General features: G+C 41.7%; 1 protein-coding gene across 14 annotated transcripts in view; it reads right to left on the bottom strand.

The window, feature by feature from the left end:
• NPAS3 (neuronal PAS domain protein 3) overlaps nucleotides 1-24,171 on the bottom strand; it is an 875,259-nt gene that overhangs the window by 511,677 nt on the left and 339,411 nt on the right. For 12 of the 14 annotated variants that reach the window (XM_048484759.1, XM_048484762.1, XM_048484764.1 and 9 more), the window contains one exon: nucleotides 22,265-22,375. The exons of the other annotated variants lie outside the window; for them this stretch is intronic. In XM_048484759.1, the coding sequence (XP_048340716.1) occupies nucleotides 22,265-22,375 (111 nt within the window). The remainder of the gene's footprint in view (nucleotides 1-22,264; nucleotides 22,376-24,171) is intronic. 14 annotated transcript variants of the gene reach the window in all.

Raw genomic sequence — 24,171 nt, 5'->3', positions numbered from 1 at the left:
TGCTCATAAGAAGAAGAGTTCGTTTCACACCCCACGTCTCCCTACATCAGTGTTTCCCAACCTTTTCATCGTCACGGTACCCTTGACCTCGCTCTTCATATCTCATGGTTCCCATGGACAATACACCCCTGCCACCACCTTATCTTCCCCGCCCAGTGTCCCTGCTTGCCACCCCCCAGAGGGGCATCTAGGAAAAATGGAGCCCGGGGCAAAATTTGAGTTTTTCACCCCTCCCCCCTCGATAGGCTTTAGCGGGGCTGTAGCAGATCCTACACCCCTTTCTCGTGGTGTGACACTTACCTGGTTCTATGTCTGTGGCTTGGGGGTCAGAGAGGTGTGGCTTGGGGTTAGTTGGTAGGTGAGGATAGGGGGAGGGGGAGGAAGAGTGACTGGGGATGGCAGGAGGGTTGAAAGGTTGGGGTGGCAGATTGGGAGAGGGTGAAACAGAGAGGTTTGAGGTAGGGGAGGGTAGAAAGATGAGGGTCCTGGTGGGGCAGGGTGGCAAGGCTTGGGCGGGGGAAGAAAGGTATGGGTTGGGATGGGATGGGATGGGATGGGATGGGATGGGATGGGGGAGGGTTGGCAGGTGAGTATTTGGGTGGGGGAGGGTTGGAAAGTGTGGGTAGGAATGGGGAAGCGGTTGAAGGTGAGTACTGGGGTGGGGAAGGGTTGCAAAGTGTGGGGGAGGGTGGAATTTAGATAATTGGAGTGGGAGTGGGAGGCAGGGAGGCTTTGCCAGGCCTTTGGATGGTCTGGCTGTAGTTTTGGGGGTGGGGGAAGGGGCTTGCCGGGTGTCTGGGGGCAGAGGCCAGCCCGAACCCCGGACTCCAGCCCCGATCCCTCACCATTGCTGGGGAGGGGTGCTGGCAGGACATGCGGGAGGCCAGTGGGGGCAGCAAGCACGCTCCCAGGCAGCATAGGGGGCCAAGGCACTGACACCACTGGCCTACGGGTGCCCTCAGTGCCACAGCCAGCTGGGCTGTTGGGGCTGCAGCCATGGCATGGGGGAGGGGTGGTTGCAGGGAGAAAGAGAGGGGGTCTGGTAGCATTGTCACAATATCCCTGGGACGTGCTCACAGCACCCCAGGGTATAATGGAATCCCGTTTGGGAATCGCTGCTCTACAGTCTAAGCAGTCTCAAAGTGGTTCACAATCACCTTCCCTTCCTCTCCTGACAACATACACCTTTTCTTCCCCCTTTTGGGAGGTTTTTAATGAGGGTTATTGCGGACATTGTTTGTTACTGATTGCTGTGTTTTAAATTGTTTTAATGTATTTAAGGGTTATTGTATCTACGTGTTTTATGTTGTTCACCGCCCAGAGCCCTTTGGGGGTAGGGTGGTATAAAAAACCCAATAATTAATTAATTAATAAATAAATAAATAAATAAATAAATAAATAAATAAATAAATAAATAAAAAATAGGTGGGGCTGACTAGCCCAAGGTCACCCAGCAGGTTCATGTGTAGAAGTGGGGATTCAAACCCAGTTCTCCAAATTAGATTCCATTGCTCTTAACCACTACACCACACTGTACAGAAGAGTCAAGGACAGAGGCCAAGTATCATAGGAGTTCCAGATTCTTTTTTTTTGGCAGTTAGGTTCACTGGAGAGCCTTGGACAAGACACAGTGGTGAGGGTAAATCTGCTGCACTTCATAGATGCAAAATGTGTTATGCAACAAGAAAGTCATACCACATTTTGAACGTGTAAAGTGCAATAGAAAGGCTAGAGGTCATTCGTGGTTAAATCAAATCTCATCAAAATGTTCTCGAAAGTAGTCTGCACTACATTACAAGATATCCTTGCGACTTGGGTTCAAATCTTATTTTCTACTGAAAGGGCACTGCTACCAACTGAGAAAATGGGACAATTTGTGTTAATCTTTCTTCTCATTGCAGACTCCTAAGCAGTATACTGCCCTAATTCTGGGAACTCTTGACCCTGTAGGCACAAGGGGAGGCACAAAAGTTCCATTATTATCACTGACCTTTGTGAAAGCAACTTTCCATCTACTTTGGAAGCTTTGCCTACAAAAAATATGAAAATGACCTCCATTATGTCTTTTGTTCCATGGCTAAATCTATGGATACTTTTATCTGCAGGTTGGTGCCATAAATAGATAAGTCAGTTCTTTCTACTAACCAGAAAAACTATCTGATTTGAAAACTAAAAAACAAAGCAAAACACCGGGGGGGGGGGGTGTTTTAAAAAAACCAAAATAATTGAGACAGAATCTGTAGCTTTAAGAAACAAATGCCTTCAGTGACTTATTAGGCAACCACAACTGTACTGCTGCCTTCAAGTCTTTCTGTTAGTATAAGACAAGGGAAAGTAAGGAGAGGCAGAGCCCTTTCCAGGGCTTTGCAAGTGTGTGTTTACTTCTCTGACACCATCTTGGATAAATTTGATTTGGCAGACATTTTAGAAGAGAATAATGCCTTCCTTTGGACAAAGTGAAGTCAAGGTTCTCTTCATGGTATGCAGATGAATAGTCAAAACTTTATATGGGAGACAGATTCACTGATGGAACATCTGCATTCCTGTACAAGCCCCATTGCTACAGGGGCTTGTACAATCAGGCACCCACCTAAATCTATCAATGTAATTTCTTCAGCAAGGGCAAATCTTCCTGAGCACAAAATCTAATTACAATCTAGCAGCCAAGTGGGCTTTATTACTTTTACTGACCTTGTCTAAATGTCTCCCCCAGACTTTACACAGGTATGCCTGGAAGCAATCACCTTTTGTTGCTTTTTTGGGAAACACTCCTGTTAACTTAATCAAAGCCAGGAAACTCACAGATTCTAATCCTGGATTCAACTGGATTCTGAGACTTTACAGTTATATCTTTGATGTTCAATTGTGGTGGCCCCTATAACTACCGCTGTTCTGCCTGCCCAAATTGTACAGTCTCACTACTCTGCTGACTCAGGGCTGCCTACTCCACTCTTCTGGAAGCAAGCAAACATTCTTAGTATTTCCTTGGGACCTTTGGGACCTCTGTCTAAAGCCCCCTACCCTGAATCTCTGGAACATCGAAACAGACAATGTACAACTCAGCAGACTTATCTACGAATGCCTTCTCTGTTCACTGCCTTTCATGAACCCCTATTTTTCCTTCTATAAATTCTAAACTTTGCTTTGAAAAAGATTCTGGTTGTTTTATGGCTACTAGTAGTCTATTAGAAGCACTTTGAGCTTGCTTGCCCACTATCCAGGAAAAGATTTCTAAATTACATGTTCTGCCCAGTGGGATTCAGCAGGTTTGCACCACTTCAGCAGAACCAGTTGTTAAAATGGTGCTTGTAAACAACCAGTTGTTAAATTATTTGAATCCCACCACCAGAACCGGTTGTTAAATTATTTGAATCCCACCAATGGTTCTGCCCCATCTTTGCTTGGTAGGTGTCAGTTAGGCAGGCTATGGAAACAGGGGACATTACCACTGACATTGAACTTCATTTGGTAAAGTTTTGTTTGGAAGTCCAATGCTATGGATCTCCAATGGGGTAGCCCTCATCTACCATCATTTCCCCATAGACTACAATGGAAACAAATCAATTCCAATGGGAGAATCTATTAGGTTTCAGCAAGAATTCATGTGTGGGAATAAAAGGTCAACTTTTTACCACCACAGGCTTACATGGGGCTTGCTGTTCTGCGCTGTGCTAGAGATTTGACCTGTACAAATTGCACTGTGCTAGAGATTTTAGGGGAGCTCTGGTACGGATGTTGTTCCAGGTAGAGGCACCAAATTTACCAGAGAGCTGCTGGTGACTCTCCTTACAGGAACCGCCCATGTTTGTTGAATTTTAGGCGGGGGGAGTCCAATTCCATGGGCACCCAAGTGAAGCAAAACTATCACTCAACAACCCACAACCAGAAAGCAAGCAAAGAAACACCAGTGAATCAACCCCAAATTGGGGGGGGCAGGGGTGGGGGGAGAGCATAGAACTATTAAATTTAAAAACCTGGTAACAGCAACAACAACCTTAAATCAAAACTCTGAAAACACACAGTTAATTATTTAATTTCACAGAACCAAAACAGGAGAAGAACAAGAAAAAACAAGAAACATTTGGAATTCTATTTTAACTTTTAAAGAACCAGGTCAAATCAGGCATTTATACCGTTACGCCCAAAGCCTTCCTCCCAACCATCCCACCACCAAGCCCAAGCAAGAAACTAAAAAACCCCCACAGGGATTAAAAATTAAAAGAAGGAAGTTATTTTTCAAATATTTAACTTTTCAGCCAAACCCTTTGAAATCTTCTCCACACAGACAGATAGAAAGGACTCCAATATGCAGGTGATCCACCGAAGACAGATTCTCCAGAGATCAGAGGACAAGTTCAAGAGCGAAAAGCAAATCTCGAAATAGCAGTCAAAGCCTCAGTCTGAAACAGAATGGGCTGCCCAGGACAGAGCACTGAAATTTATACTCTCTGGCCAGGTGCCGAAAAAAGAAGCAGAAATGTGAAAGTACCCCAGGGAACAAAAACATTCCCTAACTGGACAAACATCAGTGTTGACAGTTATGCTTAGACTTTCCCAGCTACTGGCATCTTTCTTCCCCCTTTTCCCTTCTAGTCTATGCAAAGGTGCTAACTCTGCAAGAAGCTCAGCTCCCTACAAAAATTCATGACAGCCACTGGCTAGGAGATGATCTCCACCAAGCTTCCCCATTTGCCACTGGAATGCCTCACTGTTGCCTTGAAAACCACACAAATGGCATGAAAAAAGCATGGAACACTCCAGCTAGGCCCTTCAGTAAAGAAGGAGGGGTGATTTAAGTGATTACCAATAAGCCCCTCAAAGAGACCCAGCCAAGTTAGGAGAAAAATAGAGATTATCTTGTTTGATATAAAAAAATCCACTTTTCAAACTTCTTTAAAGGGTTTATCAGTCTAGTCTCAACCCCAAGTTATAGAGTGTATACATGCCAGTACATGTGAAACAGAGTGTGTGAAATCACAACTTTAAGGGATGCTGAGACAAAAAGCAGCCACCAGACAACTTGATCATAGAACTTGCATGATTCACCCAGTCCCAGCTGCTTTCTACAGTTCAATAGCACACAAAAGCCTCCCCACAAAAGCCAATGTTGTATACTGGTTGTAGCTTCTGGCAAGGATCTGGAAGACCAAGGCTCAAATTCTTGATTTTCCATGGAAGCTCAATATTTGGATTAATGACATATTCTCACCCTAACTTATCTCACTTGGCTGTCATGAGAATAAAACGGAAGAGAGAATGATGCAAATTGTTTTGCATCCCAACTGTAGACAAAGGTTGGCTATAAATGAGGTAAATAAATAATATGGCTGGAAATGGGGGGCACACAACAGATAAGATGGTAAGTAGTTGGGAAGGACAGAAGGATGCGTGAAAGAGTTGCCAGCTCTGAGTTTGGAAATTCCTGGAGATATTGGGGGTGGAACCTGGGGAGCACAGGGCATGGAGAGGGGAGGGACCTTAGCAGGATATAGTGCCACAGAATGCATCCTTCAAAGCAACCATTTTCTGCAGGAGAACTGGCAATGAATTGTAACAGAAAGAAATCATCTGGAGGTTGGCAACTCTAAAACAAGGAAAGGTGAAGATACGGGAGTTTCCAGCATGGAAAGAAGAACTAGTGTTGGGGAAGGGACATAGGAAAAATGAAGTGCCCCCTACAAGTTTTTGAGGGTTCCCCACCTAGCCCTGTAGATAGCACTGTGCAACTGGGCCTGGCCTGGCAACAGGCGCTGCATAATGGTGCCACAGGTTTCACAGGCAGAAGCTGCCAGTGAAGGGAAGGAGGGAAAACAGAAGAAAGGGGGCAAATAAAGGAAAATGGGAGAGGCTTTCAGGGAAACAGTTGGGGGGGGGGAAGGGGAATGAGATGTCACTTGTATGTCCGTGCAGGTCTCTTGTGTGTGTGTGTGTGTGTAGATTGCATTTTGTTGGATTCTTAATTATTTTTATGCCATTCTACCTACTATGGAAGTACATGTTATGCCAGAAGCCCACATTCCTAAATCTACATTCTCTTCTACAGCCTCTCCCCCCTGATCCTTTCTCTCCCCACTGAGGGAATAAAGTGTGATATACTGGGGGGCGGGGGGGGGAAGAGAAAATCTGTGGGAAAGGATCAGTAGTTAATAAAAGGTTCAAGATCCACCCTTCTACTAGCCAGTTAAGGAGCAGCAGTGGCGTAGTGGTGAAGAGCAGGTGTACTCTAATCTGGAGGAACCAGATTTGATTCCCCGCTCTGCTGTCTGAGCTGTGGAGGCTTATCTGGGGAATTCACATTAGCCTGTACATTCCAGCACACGCCAGCTGGGTGACCTTTGGCTAGTCACAGTTCTTCGGAGCTCTCTCAGTCCCACCTACCCCACAGGGTGTTTGTTGTGAAGGGGGAAGGGTAAGGAGTTTGTAAGCCATTTTGAGTGTCCTATAGGAGAGAAAGAAGGGCTATAAATCTTCTTCTTCTTCTTCAATTATTTCAAACAAATGACTATGCCCTGTGAAATAGGGTTTGGAAGACTTGTCCTATAAAGTGTAGTTCTGCTCTCAAGTCCAAGTACAGAAGATGGCACGTTGTTCTCAAACAAGGTGGCCTTTATGTTTCCTAATAAGCATGAATAAGTATGGCACCATTCAGAGAACAACAACAAAAATTGCAATCTAGCTAAAGTTAAGAACTACTTAAAGGTCTACTGATTTTGCAGATATTTAAGCAAATTCTTAACTTCAACTGATTTCAAAGCTTTTAACTCTGGCTAGATTGCTTATATATAATTGCTGCCGTTTATGAGCAGTGAACATATGTTCTTTCTTGCTCTCCCACACTTGGTCAACTGAAACTCAGTGACTTCTGAATTGACAGATGGTTGTCTCTACACCCCACTGGTGAGTGCACAGTCTCATCTGCTATCATGTAGACAAGTGCTTCTCAGTTCAGAGGTTTGTTACCAAATGGCAAGCTATGCATACAACTGTCTCTTAAGATCATCCACAGTCTTTGCCTCAAAATGACAATGCCTGACATAGTTACATATGGATCAAGCAAGAGAGCCAAGCCACATTCCGCAGTTAAACACATAACATTCCCAGAGGAAGACTAATTTAATTTTGGTCAGCTACAAGTGCTATTTGAGAAAGGGAGATACACCCTTAGAGTTAAAATTCTGCTCTAATTATAAAGCAGTATAATGGTGGAATGATATATGACATATATGAAGATGCCATCATACCTTACATATTGAAATGCAGAGCCCTTTGGGGATGGGGCGGTATAAAAATCCAATAAATAAATAAATAAATAAATAGTCAAATGCTAGTCAAGAGACTAAGCCTTTTCATAGTCTGCTGTCAAGTCAAACAATGGTTCAGGATGAGGCCTAGCTAAAAATCATAGAAGCTTCTTTCTATGAGAACTAAGGTGAAGTTGAATGTAGCTTCAGTCAGTCAGATAAGGAAGATGGGAGGCAAATCAGGTGCTAGTCAGACCATTAGGCCTGGCAGTATTGAAGCCACAAGAATCTAGGAGGATACATTCCTTACTGCTTAGTGCCCAAACCCATGGATGGGAGAAGTTATTTGCTTAGTTGAACCTGATGCAGCTGCAGAGCATCTGATCTAACTAACAAATTCAACTGATTGGTTGAATTACCTCATCAGTAACATACCTGACTGACCAAGTTATATCATCTATATCTAGTGGTGAATCATATCAGGATACTACTCCTATCAGTTTTCGTCAGCATGGCCAATTGGCCATGCTGGTAGGGGCTGATGGGAATTGTAGTTCCTGAACATCTGGAGAGCCGCAGGTTCCCTACCCCTGATCTATATCTATAAACGTGAAATACCACTGACTGACTGACTCATCAAAAGAACTCAAAAACCACCAAAACTATGAAGTTGAAATTTGGCACACCGGTTCGCTATGTGCTTCAGGTGCTCGCTAAGAAAGGAACGCAATAAATGTTCACCTGAGGAATCAAAATTCAAAGGCATACTAAAACTCTTTCTGTCAGAGAGACAACCTCCTCTTTCTGTGTGTGTGATCCAATTGCTCTCTGTGTGTCATTCAAAAGTGTGTCATCCAATCCAATCCAATGGTAACCAATCAGAGTGAAGGTTACCTTATCCAATCAGGATTTTTCTCTGTTCCTAGAATTTTATTTCCCCACTCTGATAAGCAAACATCCTGTTTACAGAGAGACTTGTACTTTTAGGCTTTCTTGTACTCTGTCACACATGCAAAAAAGGAGTATAAAAAAGGGAGGGAAAGAAGGATGGGGAGGAGATGGGCTATTGAATGGCATACCGTTGCTGCCTCAGTCATAAACCTAGTGGATCAGTTCTGTCTTACATGTCTTGCAGAATTGCATCAGGTCCCACAGAACCTAGGTCTCATTAGAAAAAGTGTTCCACCTTGTTGGGGCCAGGGCATAGAATGTCCTAGCCTTGGTTTAGGTCAGCAGGATATCTGTCAGGTCAGGCACCACCAGCAGATTGTTATCCAATGAACACAGTGCCCTTGGTGGGGACATACTAGGAGAGGAAGTCCTGTAAGTATGATGGCTCCAGATCATTTACTGTTTTGAAGGTAGATACCAAAATCTTCAACCTGTGCAACTCCACTGAAACTGATGCATTCTCCAAAAAGACTTAGAGCTGGTCAGCTATCTGATCCAGGAAAGAAAGATGAGACACTGAACAGTAGTTGGAAGGATCTTTGGATCCAAGGAAGACTTTTTCAAGAGAAGCTTTACCACAGTTTTTTTCAATCCCTCAGAAAAGTCCTCTGAACTCAAACACAAATTGTTAATATTTCCTAAGGGAGTCTCTACCTCATCCCCACTTCACCAGTCAAAATGGGCATGGGCCCTAGAGGGATGTGGTAGGCTTCAGAGATGTAGCAAGGGGGGAAAGCACCCAGTGCACCAGTGCATCCTCCGCCCCTTTTAACACCCCTGTCCCATCCCGCAATGCCCGTCCCAGCCCACAACGTCCCGCAACACCCCAACAGGGGCGTGCCCCCTGTGGGTCTCACACACACACTGTCCCCTTGAAGCTACACCTCTGGTAGGCTTCACAGCTCTCAGGACTCTGTCAACATTGTCTTGGGAGAGTCAGCTGAAGTGATCCAATGTGGGACTCAATAAGGGTGTCCTGTTCATAGTGCCTAGATCCTGAAAGTAACACGGAAAGAGGAACAGAAGTGAAGAACCTAACAGCAAATGAGTTCTGTCTAGGAAGAAAAGGCCTTTTCAGAGCCTTCTATGTTTCTAGAGTTTGCAGCAGATACTACGATTATATTTTCAATGTTATCTCCAATCATGAGAACTAGAAACCTTATCTTTCATTTTTTTAATTAAATGAGACATTCCCATGATTATGTTAGATACACAAAACAATCAAATGCCATGATTACTTGACAAATTGCATCTGTGCAGTAAACCAAGTCCCTGAATATAACTGATAGAAATTAAACTCAAACAAGAATCAACAAGAGAAATAACAAAAACACACATTAAAATCAAACAACCAAAAGGTTTGATAATAATGTTGACAAGCAAGCATGGCTGTCTTTGAGATTTTATTAACTTGCTGTATGATATCAAATGGAGTTAAACTCCAACTGTGAAATGTCTCTGCTATCTGAAAGAGAAATATTCTTTTTTAGAGCATTGAGTTGTACAATTCATTGCTTTCATCTTTCTGCCATCTGCAGGATATTGAAAATGAAATCAAAACAGCAAGAGGATTTTTTTAACATGAGGGGAACACCTGATATAGAGAGTTGCAAGTAGACTAAGAACTGTGCTTATGCCCTCATCCACAGTATTCCTTGAAAAGGACCCTCCTGGTTTTTAACACTAACCAGCAAACAAATAAGCAGGAGAATGTCATTGCTCCATTATATTATTAAGGAGCTCTATTCCAACAATCCCTATCTACTGTCCTGGGCCCAGTCATAGAGAAAGAAGGCAAATGTGCTTTTATGCAGTACAGCTTGAAGTGTCACAGCAGGATGAAAGTTGTGGAACAGACAGCCAAGAGGAAAAGGTGCTACACGAGGGATAGTGTTCCAACAATGAATGGCTGGTGTTTCAGTCTGCCAAACAACGTAATGACTCATCCAGGCAGAAAAATATTACCATCCTGGGAATACTTGGAACGTCTCAGTTTGAGAGTAATTAGGGACTAAACTACACTGGCATGCTTCAGTGATGAAATGAGAAAATAAGCAATACCTCTGTCAAGTCCTGATTGGGGAGTATTAAATGAATGTAGGCTTCAATAATCTCTGACCACAAACTAAGAAGTACTAGTGGTTTGTAAGGAACTCCCCCCTGCCCCAAATCCCTGGATAATAGTAGCAGGGGAAAGAAGGAAATCACACCCAAAGTGAACAGCAATATACTTATTAACCATTAGGACTAAGGCTGCAGATGGTTCCCCAACTCAAAAATATGAGAGGAGCTTTTATCACATTATTTTTTGTTTAATAAAAGCACACTATTTGATCAACCTAGGTAGGTGACTGAAGCATTTAGCAGTCATCTATCAATACTTTGACCAATGATAATGTTGCATACTCAGTAGGAGGTCTACGGTGTGGTCAATTTGTAGTACTGTATCAATGCAAAAGAATTCTTCGCTTTATCGCTTTAAACTAGCATTATAATTAAATTGCATATCCTCAGAAACATCTGCCATTTTCAGGATCGCTTGCCAGGGAGCTAGACAAAAATATAAGACTATCCAATGGAGCAGCACATCAGAAGCTATTTTTATCCCAATGGCCAGGTCAGATCCTTAGATACACAGCATGTGGGGAGGAGACAGCTCACATTGGAGAAATGTATAAAGTAATAAGTGAAAACAGATGTACTCTATTGTTTCTTTAAAGCATGATACTCTAAAATATGATAGGTGCTTAGCTGAACTCCATATACAAATATAGATATTAGCAAATTTCACCATAGGGATTGCCATTTCCTAATCTGAACTAATGTTTTAGGATAAATTTTCTTTCTCCAAAGCATGTACCACTCTCATTAGACCAGGTTAATAAACTCTAATAGATGTAAGGGCTAATGCAATATTCAGCTATTGACATAAACATAAATATAAATTTCAAAGAAAATAACCTACTTTAGTAAAACTACCTGTGCAATAAAAATTAATGAACTCCAAATGATTCTGCACATCTCTACCAAATTGCATTTTGAGGCTCACATCTTTAGGACATGCTGGGTGGTTTGATGCATTCCCACAATTCATCTTTTCTGCTAAGCCGATTTTAATTTAAATGCAATTAAAGGCTCAAAATGAACATTATATATTAGATAAAGGCCTGAATCTGCAGACTATCATAAATATGATTTTCAGAAAAATTAATTACAAGCCATTAGGGTACAAGTCATCTTACTGCAAATGTTGAGTTAAACTGCAGAATTAGTTTTTTCATTCCATTAAATGTTAAATACTGATTTTGAGCTCTATTTCAATGACAGTTCAGCAAGGCAGGTTATAGGAAAGAGAATAAATCTGTAATCCTAAACATATTTGCTTGAGAAATAAGTCCCACTGATATGAATTGTAAGGAGTAAATGATCTGGATCCAAACAAGTATATGCCAAATTCTACATGACCCATAAGTCTTGACTTAGCGTGTCTCAAACTAGTGCCTATGCTATATGGCAAAACTCTTTAAAGCAGAAGAAGAGTTTGGATTTATACCCCGCCTTCTGTCCTGTAAGAGACTGAAGGCAGCTTACAAACTCCTTTCCCTTCCTCTCCCCACAACAGACACCTTGTGAGGCTGGTGGGGCTGAGAGAGTTCTGAACGAACTGTGACTAGTAGGAATGTAGAAGTGGGGAAACAAATCTGGTTCACCAGATAAGAGTTTGCTGCTCATGTGGTGGTATGGGAAATCAAACCCTGTTCTCCAGATTAGAGTCCAGTGATTAGAGTCCAGTACACCAAACTGGCTGATATGAATGGTAATTACTTAGGAGTCAAAATAATTTCAAAAGCTGTTGTTTGGATCCTGACTACCATCTGTAGTTTTAGGTTGCATGTAAAATATATAAGCTACAGAAGAAAATTGTAAAAAATTATATTAATTGAGTTCAGGATATTTAAGAAGTAGGTATTCCACATTTGTTTAGATTTGACAAACAAATTTATATATGCAGATTTCTGATTTTCTAATCTAACTGTGTAATCCAAGGTCGGGGGGATGCCTCATTGGACGCCATGTGACCCCTGCACTGGTGCCAGGACTCATTGAGTCTTTCAAACTGGTGTGGATGCTGACGTTCAGGCACTTAGGCCAGCGCAGGGGAACAGATAGCAGTGTGGTGCCTGAACCCAGAAATTAGGTCAGATGCTGTTAATGCTGTGTCATTCAGATCTGTGCCGGCATCCAGGGGGGTGTTTCGGGGCATTCCCAGAAGGAGCTGACTTTAGTCAGTTTTCAGTGGCATTTTAGCCTGGGAATGTCCACTTTCAATGACACAGATGTATGCATGCAAAATGCATGCTGTAAGTATGTTTATGGGATGGGCTAACCAGGGAGAGGTGAGCATTTTCTCTCTGTTTGCTGGTGCCCATGCCACCTATTCCCCCTTTGGGAGTGGCGCCACAGTGCTTTCCCCAGCTGCCACTCTACTTCCCCACATTGGATTGGGCTCTCAAATAGTTACAAATAAAATAAAAATGTTTTTATACATCAGGCAAAACAAATATTTATTTATTATTTTTTTAAAAGCATTTTAATGCTGCCTTTCTACCCCAAAAGAGTTTTCAAGGCAGTGAACATCAAAATATTTCAACATTGAAATATCAAGACATTAAAACAGTATCTAAAACATAGATGTACATAAAATACATACATTTGATATAATGCTTCAGAAATATGATGCTCCAATAGTGTTACCTACTCAAGGTATAATTTAGGAAGGAAGGAAGGAAGGAAGGAAGGAAGGAAGGAAGGAAGGAAGGAAGGAAGGAAGGAAGGAAGGAAGGAAGGAAGGAAGGAAGGAAGGAAGGAAGGAAGGAAGGAAGGAAGGAAGGAAGGAAGGAAGGAATTTAACTTAAAGAACACTTTGGCCCTTTCCTCATCAAATGAAAAATCGCATCGCCTGGGGCAGTAAAAAATCGCCAAGTGCCCCCAGGCCGCCGTTTCGCGTATGGCGGCGCTTTGCTGCCAAAAATGCAGCAGCGCCGACCTGACTGGCATCTCCTCCCAGTGGTTAAGCGTAAGCGCCAGGGCCGCCCTAAAAAACAACCCTTTAAAGGTTGTTTAAAGGTTGTTTAAAACAACCTTTAAAGGGTTGTTTTTGAGGGGAAAGCGTGTTCCCGGAGGCGCGGTGCGAACAGCACCGCCGGGAACACGCTGTTTCCCCTTCCCCGTCCCACTCCAACTCCTGGAGGTCGGAGGGCAGCGTGGGCGGGGCTGCGACAGCCAGCAGGCCGACGACGGGGACACAGTGAGTGGGACGGGGAAGGGGGAAGAGGCAGCTCCGTGCGGAGCCGCCTGCCGCCTGCCGGCCTCTCTGGAGGCCGCCCACATGCTTGTATGCGAACGGCCTCCGCCTCCACGCCGGCGATAATTCTGCCGGCGTGGAGGCGTCTCCACGGCCGTGCGGAAACGGCCTTTAGCAATTTTGACACTTGCTGTGAGCTGTAAATTCAATGCACTCCAGGAATACAACCAAAAACATTGGAAAGAGCTGTTATTTCTCTTTCAGCAATTGTAACTTTTATGTGTATGCTATAGTATGTCAAGCTAATCTAAACCACTGCTATCAAATGTGCCTGTGAGTCTAGTGTGGAAATTTTACTGTCATTTTACTGTGATTCCAGATTAATTCAATATTGTTTGTTCTACACTTCTACAAGTCAGTGCAATAGTTTTAAAACCAGATGAAACTACAATTGTGATTCATTTTGCAGCATATGCTTTTGATGCCAGGATTACTATCTGCTGATACAAATGTATTAACAGAGTCTTGAGAGAGACAAAAGAGTTTTATTAAATTCACCTGGTTCTCTATCTTGTTCCCCGCTGTGTTCTTCATAGCCAATATACAGCTGCTATTCTATCCCTGCAATCTAACCCCCAGAAGATCCAGGAAAAAGCAGCCCTCATGCTTCCCATTTCAAACTAACACACACCTCATATCATGACTATTCTTGGATGTACACAGGATATCTATATCATTAAACAAAATAGTATAAATGCAACTGCAGAGATTCAGCATTTTTCCTCTTGTGCAAATATTGTTAAATATCCAACTGCACCAAGAAATTGAACTAATACAACAGAAATGCTTGGTAAATGATATATTAAAAATTTTTTAATCCCAACTGTAATATGTAATGCTGGTTGACTTTTAAAACCAGTACTTCCCTATGCAACCTTATTCTCCCAATCTAACCATTAAAAATGCCCTTTTAAGAGGAGTATTTCTGCCAATAAAATATTTTAAGAGAGGTATTTCTGCCAATAAAATATTTAAATGGTGTGGTTGAAGGCAGTTAAGTGCCAGATTGGCATGTGGTAGAAGCTCTCTCTGGACCATGAATGCACTCTATGCCAAGAGGATGCATTCAAAGTTTGTCTAACATGATTATCAAGGACTGGAGCAGAAGTGCAAATTTCATCTCAGCTATGGACATGTCAAGTAGCTTTATACTGCAATCCTAAACAGGGGCCCCTTCCACACATGCAAAATAATGCGTTTTCAAACCACTTTCACAACGGTTTGCAAGTGGATTTTGCCATTCCGCACAGCTTCAAAGAGCATTGAAAGCAGTTTGAAAGTGCATTATTCTGCATGTGCGGAATGAGCCAGAGTTACAGTCTTCTCAACCTATGATGTTCATGGACAAACAGTGCAATCCTATGCAGTTACTCCAGTTTAGGCCAATGAAATGAATGGGCAGGCAGCCCCATCCACAAGTCCAGGCAGTTAGCTGCAGAGCCGCAGCTGTGCCACCCTGTCACTCCCAAAGGGGCTTCCCAGTGGCATTGGAAGTCCTTAAAAGAGTGAAATCCTCCCCACTGCCAAGAAGCCCCAACTGGGCATAATAAGGCTTAACCCAAAAGGGTTGCTTAAGTCTCAATACTTCACCACCAGCATAATGCACTGAGTGGCTGGGAGGGAGTCAACTAATGTCAGCCTTGTCCTTGGCCCACCCCAAAGGTGCTAGGATGCTGGCGCCTTGCTTGGCACCACTTCTTAGCATTGGGGAAGGCTGTGACAGTTGTACACCGGTGGAATCGCCCCTCCACTGAAGTAAGTGTCCTGGGGAGGGCAGATCCACCGGCATGGCTGTGCACCACTCCAATAGGTGGACTCCCCCCCCCCCCATGGGGCTCTCAGAAAGAAGTAACTGTTCTTAGGGTTGTACTGTTACAAGAATGTAAAAGTGCACGATTGTCATACAACTATTTCTGTGGTACTTACATGTATGACATAAGCATCACTAAGGCAATGTATATCAAGTGCTTTGAGCACTCAGAAAAAAGTTTTAATTATAATAACCATTTTTATGCACACTAGTAAGTACTCACACTAGGTCAAAACCTGACACATAATAGACCATCACTGTCAATTCTCCTATATGACACCAGTGGAAGATGATGGAAGGAGCTGCTCCTAGGATGATGATTCAGGTCGTAACTCAGCTGAAGTTGGAGGCTGGCCCCATTTTAGACAGAATACGCCACTGTAACTGATGCAGAGCTTGCCAGAATATACAGCTCTCATTGGCTGAAACCATAGAGCAGAAAGCTGAATTTATCTGGACAGAAATGTTGTTTTTTGATAACCCAAATTACATCCAGGATGATGAACAGTATAATGAAGGACATTTATAGGAACCAATGGTACAGGATAGATCACTGTACCAAATGCATGGTAAATTAGTACAGTTATCTCTAGCTTATAGGTATTATCTCACATTTGCATTCTAAAGATTAAAGCTAAATCGTAACTGAATATACTTCCAAAGCAGGACTCTGAACCAAAATAGAAAAAGAAAATTTGTGAGCTAATTAATTACAAAAGTTGAGCTTTCACATAAAGAACATTACTACAAAATACAATTGTGCTATCTATTCATACAATACTAAAATCACAAATATAGCCAATAAATGCAAAAGGCACAAAATCTAATGAAATGAAAAAGACCAGCTTGCAATGAGCTGTCATTTAGACTTTGATATATAATCCATAGAAAACTTTTATGCTTCCTGCAGTGCTTGGATCTGTACTTTCCAAATAACTATGGCCCTTTCTGCACGGGCGTTTTATGGCGGCCTGGGGACGGCAAAAACGCCATCCCCAGGGAGCCATTCACACAGGGGGCGCGAAGCTGGCATTTCCGGCGACCGGCGCGAAGCTGTCATTTCCCAACCTCACTCGGGGAGCGAGGTTGTTGGAAAAAGCCGGCTTGGAGTCGCAGCAGCTCCAAGGCGCCCTCCCCCCCCACTCCCACCCTTCACTTACCTGGGCTTCCACCGGCCTTCCGGGCATCAATGTCACCGAGGACTGGAACACTTACGGGCCCCCAGCATGCCCTGCGATCGCTGGAAAGCAGGAGCTGCTTAGGGTTGGGGGCGTGTCTCCAGGCCTCGGCGATGTGCTGGAGGGCCAGGGACAAGCTGGGTCGGCCGGGCGACGGCGCTCTGCAGCGCCGTCGTCCCGGCTGTTTCTGGGACCGTTCATGCAAACGGTCCCAGGGGGGTTGGGTCGGCACGGAATGCGCTGACCCAACCCCCATCGACGCCGTGCAGAAACGGCCAATGCTAGGAAACAGGTATGAAAAAGTTAAACAATGCCAAGCTTGGCTGCCCATGAAACTGCTGGCATCATGAGGTTCCCATTCAAACCAAGATCTCTGTGACAATGGGCGTATATTTTGGATAGATACAACCATCTGAATGTAATGAGTACATCATCCATGATTATCAATAAGGCAGATTTCGCATGGGCCAAAAACAGCAGTGTGAAAACAGTGTAAACCCTTTTACACTGTTTTAAATCATTTTACACTGTTCTCACACCACTGTTTTTGGCCCATGCGGAATCTGCTTGATTATTATAAATAAAGGATGTTTGCATTTAATTCGTTTAATTTCTATTTAATTACATTTCAGTCTAGGTAACAAAACTCAGAATGGGCAAGAAAAATAAGATGCACCAGAGGATTAAAGACCACGCTCCACTTGTGAAGCAATTTTTTTCCTTTCTCCCCTACCTTACTATATTTTAATAGGTAAAAGGTAAAGTTTCCCCTTCAGTTGTGTCCGACCCTGGGGTACCACTGCAAGCAGTGATTTCATAGGCAAGCCGTTTTTGTGGGGTAGTTTGCCATTGCTTTCCCCGGCTATTCTTTACCCCCTAGCTATGAGCTAGGTACTCATTTACCAACCAAGGAATGGATGGATGGCTGAGTTGACCATGAGCCAGCTGCCAGGATATCTGACCCACAGGAGGCTCGAATTCCTGACCGTGTGAGTGGCAGTGCAAGCACTTAACCACTACGCCACACAGCTCCTATTTTAATAGGACTAGGTTACTAATCTGTTCATCTGTCTTCACTGGGTCATGGATATTCTAGTTTGAAAGGACAGAGCCCAATTACTTACAATTCTTAGTTATTTATATTTTTGCCATCAAGTCACAGTTGGTGGCGTTTTCAAGGCAAAAGACATTCAGTGGTTTGCCACTGCCTTCCTCTGTATCATGACACTAGTATTTCTTGATGGTCCCCCATTCAAATATTGGCCAACACTGACCCTGCTTAACGTTCAAGATCTGAGAGATGAAGTTAGCTTGGGCTATCCAGCTTGACAAAGTTGTTTCAGAAATACAATTACTTGGTGTTGTTGCTTTCTAAAGAAAGTCCATCACAGTATCATCATTTTACACTTAGTGTTCTTTACTCATTTCCTTTTTCACCAACAGCAGGCCATATCTTATTTGGTCTATACTTTTATAAACGCTTTAAGACACTGGTCATCTTAGCAATTCCATTCCTTTAAAGATGCTTTCGCATGTTTCCACTTCTGTTTTATTTAAATCATTTCTTGGCAATTCTTCATGCCAGGATAAGACAACATCTGCTTGAGTAAGCTTTGCTTGCTTAGACAGTCATGCCTGCTAAATTGTTGTCTTGCTTTAAATATTTCTGTTAGCAAAGTCACCACACTTCTCAAAAAGGTTTACCTCTCACTTGGACCTCTGAACATTTTGGTCAAAGCAATCTCATTTTCTTGTTTAGCACCATCCCACTTCCCTTCCCTCTAGAATACTATGCCTAGAAACGTAGTCTGTCATTTCTTCATAGGTTTTACAATTAGTTGTATATATCCAAATTCCAGTTATGTTAATTTTGCTTTGTATCTGCAGGAGTATTTAATATAGCCAGTCATACCATCAAATAGTCTGCCCCTTCAAAAAGACTACCTCTCATTTATATGAAACTTTGAATTGTCTTAATTATTTCATATACCGTATATACTCGTGTATAAGTTGATGCGCATATAAGTTGAGGCACCTAATTTTACCACAAAAAAATGGAAAACCTTATTGACTCGTGTATAAGTCAAGGGTAAAAAATGCAGCAGCTTCTGGTAAATTTCAAAAATAAAAATAGATACCAATAAAATTACATTAATTGAGGCATCAGTAGGTTAAATGTTTTTGAATATTTATTTCAAAGAAAAACAGAAAACTAGCTCTGTAAGTGGAAAAGAGGGTCAACAAGAACAATATGGTATCAACAATAACTTTAAAAGTACAAAAACCTTAGCTTTTTTGTAAGGAAGGGTTTTAAACAGTTGATCTTACAATAAAAACTGGAATGAACATTCCTGTTCACTCTGTGAAATCAAAACTACCCTGCTTTTTTAAAAGAATAGTTCATTATTTTTAGTGTGTACATATTTTAAAAATTGCACATGGCAGGTGTCATTTTCGAAGGGACATTCACACAACCTGTCAGAGGAGGAATGTTTATGTTAGCAGTACCAACATTTCAGAGTATCTTTAGGAGAGCCTCATGATGATACCACCCAGGTTTGGTGAAGTTTAGTTCAGGGGGTCCAAAGTTATGGACCCTCAGAAGGGTAGCCTAATCTACTATTAGCTTCCATTGGAAACAATGGGGGATGAGAGCACCGACTTTGGGGATCCATAACTTTTGACCCCCTCAACCAAACATCACCAAACCTGGTTGGTATCAGCAAGAGATAATCCTGATGATACCACCCAGGTTTAGTGAAGTTTGGTTCAAGGGATCCAAAGTTATGGACCCTCGAAATGTAGCCCCATCTACAATTAGCTGCCATTGGAAACAATAGGGTATGGGGGCACCTCCTTTGGGGGTCCATAACTTTGGACCCCCTGAACCAAACTTTACCAAACTTGGCTGGTATCAGGAGTGTGACCTGATGATATCCTGAAATTTTGATGCTGCTAGCCTAAAAACGGCCGACAAAGTAAAAACCCTAAAATATTTTTTAAAATACAGCTGACTCGTGTATAAGTTGAGGGGGGCTTTTTCAGCACAAAAATGTGCTGAAAAACTCAGCTTATACATGAGTATATATGGTACATTATCAAAGGAATACATATTAATCTTACAAATCAATGCAATTATTCCCATATTGCACTTGGATCAATGAATCTGGCAGGTCACTGTATTCGTGGCAGAGGCAAGATTAAAGTCATTGGTTTTTAATAGTTTATTAATTGTTAACAACTTTTATGATGTTTTATGTAAGCCCCCTCAAGCAGCTTCTCTGCACAGACAGCACATAAATTTTCTAAATAAGAAAACATAGCAATAAACTCAAATACTTGGTGACCTTGGGTCTGTTAGATTTTCTCAGCCTAACCTACCTCACAGAGATGTACTGAAAAGGTAGCATAAGTCCATTAAGTACAATGGGGGTTTCCTGGCACTGGGGAGGCTTTTTTGCAATTTAAGCCTCCCTGCTTCGCCTCCTTGGGGACAGAGGGGCAGCACAGATGTACCATGCAACAAAGCACCCCACCTGTTAGATGGGGGTGTAAGTAACAATCCTAAGAATAGTTTCCTAAGATTAAGGCTCACTGAATAAAATGGGACTTAATTCTAAGTAGACCACCTTAGGAGTGTTCTCAAAGATTGCAATCCTTTGAACACTTTCATGGGAGTAAGTCCCACTGACTAAACCAGAGTAGGATTCTGAGTAGACCTCACTAGGATGGCATGCAGAAACGAGAACATGAAGATCACTAGAATTTAGGGGAAGAGAGAATCCACTATGACACCAGCCAAATAGATTGAGATAGCAATAAAATATCCAAAGAAAATGAAAGAAAAGAGATGAAAAATTAGTCAAAGAAAAGAGATGAAAAATTAGTCAAAAAAGTGAGACTATAAGGTGTAATGATTAGAATGTTGCACTAGGATCTGGAATACCCAGGTTCAAATTCCCACTTTGCCATGGAAGCTTGCTGGGTGTCTTGGGGCTTGTCACATACTCTTGGCCTAGCCCAGTGGTGGCGAACCTATGGCACTCCAGATGTCCATGGACTACAATTCCCATCAGGCCCTGCCAGCATGGCCAATTGGTCCATGAACATCTGGAGTGCCATAGGTTCGCCACCACGGGCCTAGCCTATTCATAGAGCAGATAATGTGAAGATAAAATGGAGGTCAGGAGACCATGTAAGTCTCTTTGGGTCTCCAAAGGGAAGAAAAATAAGGTATAAATAGGGTAGCCAGGTCTCCGCTATGGGGGGAGATGTCATGCTGGCAACCTGAGTTACCTATGAATTCACGCTGTCACCTGACAGGAGAAAAATAAACTTTAAAATCACTGTTGGTGCAACAGCATTATGTCACTTCTGAGGTAAACCTGCAAATGACATCCACTGCTTTAGGAATTATCAGAAACCTTATGGTTTTAAACTTGATGCAATGATGTTGTACCATTCTAAAAACTGACAGAAACATTATGGTTTTATCACAGATTTTCTGGCAATTTTTAGAGCAGTGCAATGTCACTTTCAGGTATTCCTGGATGTGAAAGCTGGACAATGAAGAAAGCTGACAGGAAGAAAGTTGATTCCTCTGAAATGTGATGCTGGAAGATAGTTTTATGGATACCAGGGACCACTCAAAAGACAAATATCAAACCTTGCTTTCAACAACAGCTCAGAAAATTTCTCAAACTGAAACCAATTGCAACTGGTAAAATTGGTTGTAGTTTGGAAAACCTACCATGAATATAAGTGTATACTGTGGGGCTACAAGGTACAAGTTGTTGTAAAATCTGCAGTAATTATGGGTGAAGTCAAACCAGCAAAGCTTGTGAGCAAAATGTACTGGAGACTTATGACTAATGATCATAATGGCTTCATCTTTGCAAAGGATGTTGGTAAATAAAGTCTGAAGGATGTTGGTATATACAGTCTCAAGATTAGATTACTGTAATACAAGGGACTGTCGTTGAAAAGTGTTCACAAATTTCAAATAGTACAGAACGTTGCATTCAGATTGGTAAATGCAGTGGGTCATAGCCTTTCTCCATTCTTGGACCACTTACACTGGCCTCCAATGTGTTTCCAGGCAACATCCAAGATGCTGGCCTTGTCCTTCAAAGCCCAACATATCTGAAGAACTGCTTAATCCCTTATAAATCTGCCCAACCATTACAGTCATCTTCAAAGATTTTGCTTCAGGTACTTCAACATTCTAAGATTATATGGCTAGAAATTCAGGAGAAGGCCTTCTTGGTCATAGTACCAAAGTTCTGAAATTCATTGTGCTATAAAAGTTTTGTTTACTATTTAATAAATAAGGTATTGACACTTCCAACTGTGACACTCTTCTGAACAATGCTTTTTTGCTGTGACTGTTCATATTATTTCAAGTAATATCTTGTGTAACCATAATTGCTGTCCATAAACATTAACTTACTTGATTTTGCCCTTATCTCTATGCTATTTATTTATCTATAGCACTTTTTAAAGAACTAACTAGTGATGTTACAAGTGAAGGTGAAATCACTCATAATCAGAATCTTTATTTCCTCCGCTTCTCTTAATTACTCTTTCATACAATTCAATCTCACTCATGACCTAAGATATACTACCTAGTATTGATATTGATATTCTGCTTTACGTTCTTTTATATTGACATCCCATTGTTACTCCCTACTGTCTCTTAGATACTGTATTCTCTACTTACTTTTCTGATCCTTTGTATCTGTATTACTCTCTGCTTCTAGTTTTGGCCATGTTTCATTCATAGATCTCTCAGATTCATTTATCATTTCTTTTTTGCCTTCAGCTCCTGGACCTGCAATTTAAGAGTCCTAATTGTTAAACATCCATCTTACATAAACTTACATCTAAACTTTCCCAGCTTTACAAATGAATGAGACATCACTTGACAAAAGACCAAATAACCTAGGTGATTCATTACACAACAGGCCATATTTCAAAGAGAAATAACAAGGATGAAAATCAAAGTACCCAATTTTGTCTGAAAGTGTTTCTAAGGGCTGCCCTACACACTTGTAAGGATGCTCAAATGCCCACCAGTTTGGCTCAGATCCTACTTGCCAGTTGTGAAGAGGGAACTGATTTTACAGTAATTGATTAAATTGTTCAGTAACCTGTTGTTTTGGCTGTTCACCGAGTCACTTTACTATATTTTCTCCAAACCATGTAGTAGTATTACTGTCTTTTTGCTCATGCGCATTCTCACATAGCTTTATTGAATTATATTAGACAAGCTATTCTTTAAATGGACAGTTAAATCAGTCACAAATCATATAAATCCTACTCTTTGGTATTCATCTAACCTAACCATATCCTAGTGACACTGATGGCTGCCCACTGGTTTTAATCAGAAACATCTTTATGCATGCACAGAGGATTTTTTTGGGGGGGGGGCACCTAATCCAAGCCTGTCCAACAGGCATTGTCAGCTGTTTGACATGACCTAAATAGGCTAGGAGACCAGCTCATGTCTGATTGACACCTTCCAACAGGGTAAGTTTGATTGTTGAACACATTCATAGTGAGATTTCCAGCATCCCTACTTCTGTGTTCCATCATTTCTTGCAACACACTGAAGAAGGAACACACTGGCGTTTCAGACACATATAAGTGCACATTTATCTAGAAGTTCCATTTTGAAAGTTTCAAGGGGAAATGGAATTGCACTCATATATCTGCTGTCTACTCTTCTTGTAACGTGTGAAGCAGCCTTTAACACACAAATCACCTTACCAACATTTACTACATGTAAGTACAGTTTAACAAAGAAGTGTATTTTTACATTGTTGTAAATAGTTGTATTCTCTATATATTCTCTATACATTTTATTGAACACAAGGATGTTTCTAATCCTTGTAAATGGACAATGCCTTTATTCCTGAGTAACCCTTTATTACTCTTCCAATCAATAAGATATTGAGACACTCTTCAGTCCCAGTCTATCATTTGTTTTACAGTACTAGTTTGACAGTCCATTCAGTACATACAGCCAAAGCGGCAATGAGTAAAGTTTCATGTAACAATGAAAATATTAATATTTTCCAATTGCTAACACAAGAATCTTCTTTGGAAATTCTGGGCAACAGGTTGAAAGTGACCTGCTGTTCAGAAGCTAAAGAACATATTGAAATAAAGAAAGCATGGTGAGCAATGATAAATATAATGAGAACTAGATTTTTGACCAATTATGAATAGGTAGAAAACAGCTTTAATTTACTTGGGGCTTCCAATCACTAAGCATCTAAAATTTACAAGTCAGGCACCAGACATACAGCCATGGAGAGTGTACTCCTTAAACAGGACACAACCACCAAGAAGTCACTGGCTATAGTAGCCAATCACCTCACCTCTACAAAAGCAGGCACCAATAGAAGGGCTTCTGCAGAAAATATTAAATACCCCAGAACTAGATAATTTAATATTGTAAAGATTACGACAAGTGATTTGAATCATGAAAATAAAATAAAAAGTGGCAATATGAGCAATTCTCAGTAAACGACAAATTCAGTATCAAACCAGAACACTGTGTAGATGTAAGACCCTGTGATAACATTAACCCGTAACTCTGTTTCTCTGTTATTACAAAATGAC

The sequence above is a fragment of the Sphaerodactylus townsendi genome, linkage group LG02 (assembly GCF_021028975.2).
Source record: "Sphaerodactylus townsendi isolate TG3544 linkage group LG02, MPM_Stown_v2.3, whole genome shotgun sequence".
NCBI classification, from domain to species: Eukaryota; Metazoa; Chordata; class Lepidosauria; order Squamata; family Sphaerodactylidae; genus Sphaerodactylus; species Sphaerodactylus townsendi.
This window is presented reverse-complemented; position numbering and strand designations above follow the sequence as displayed.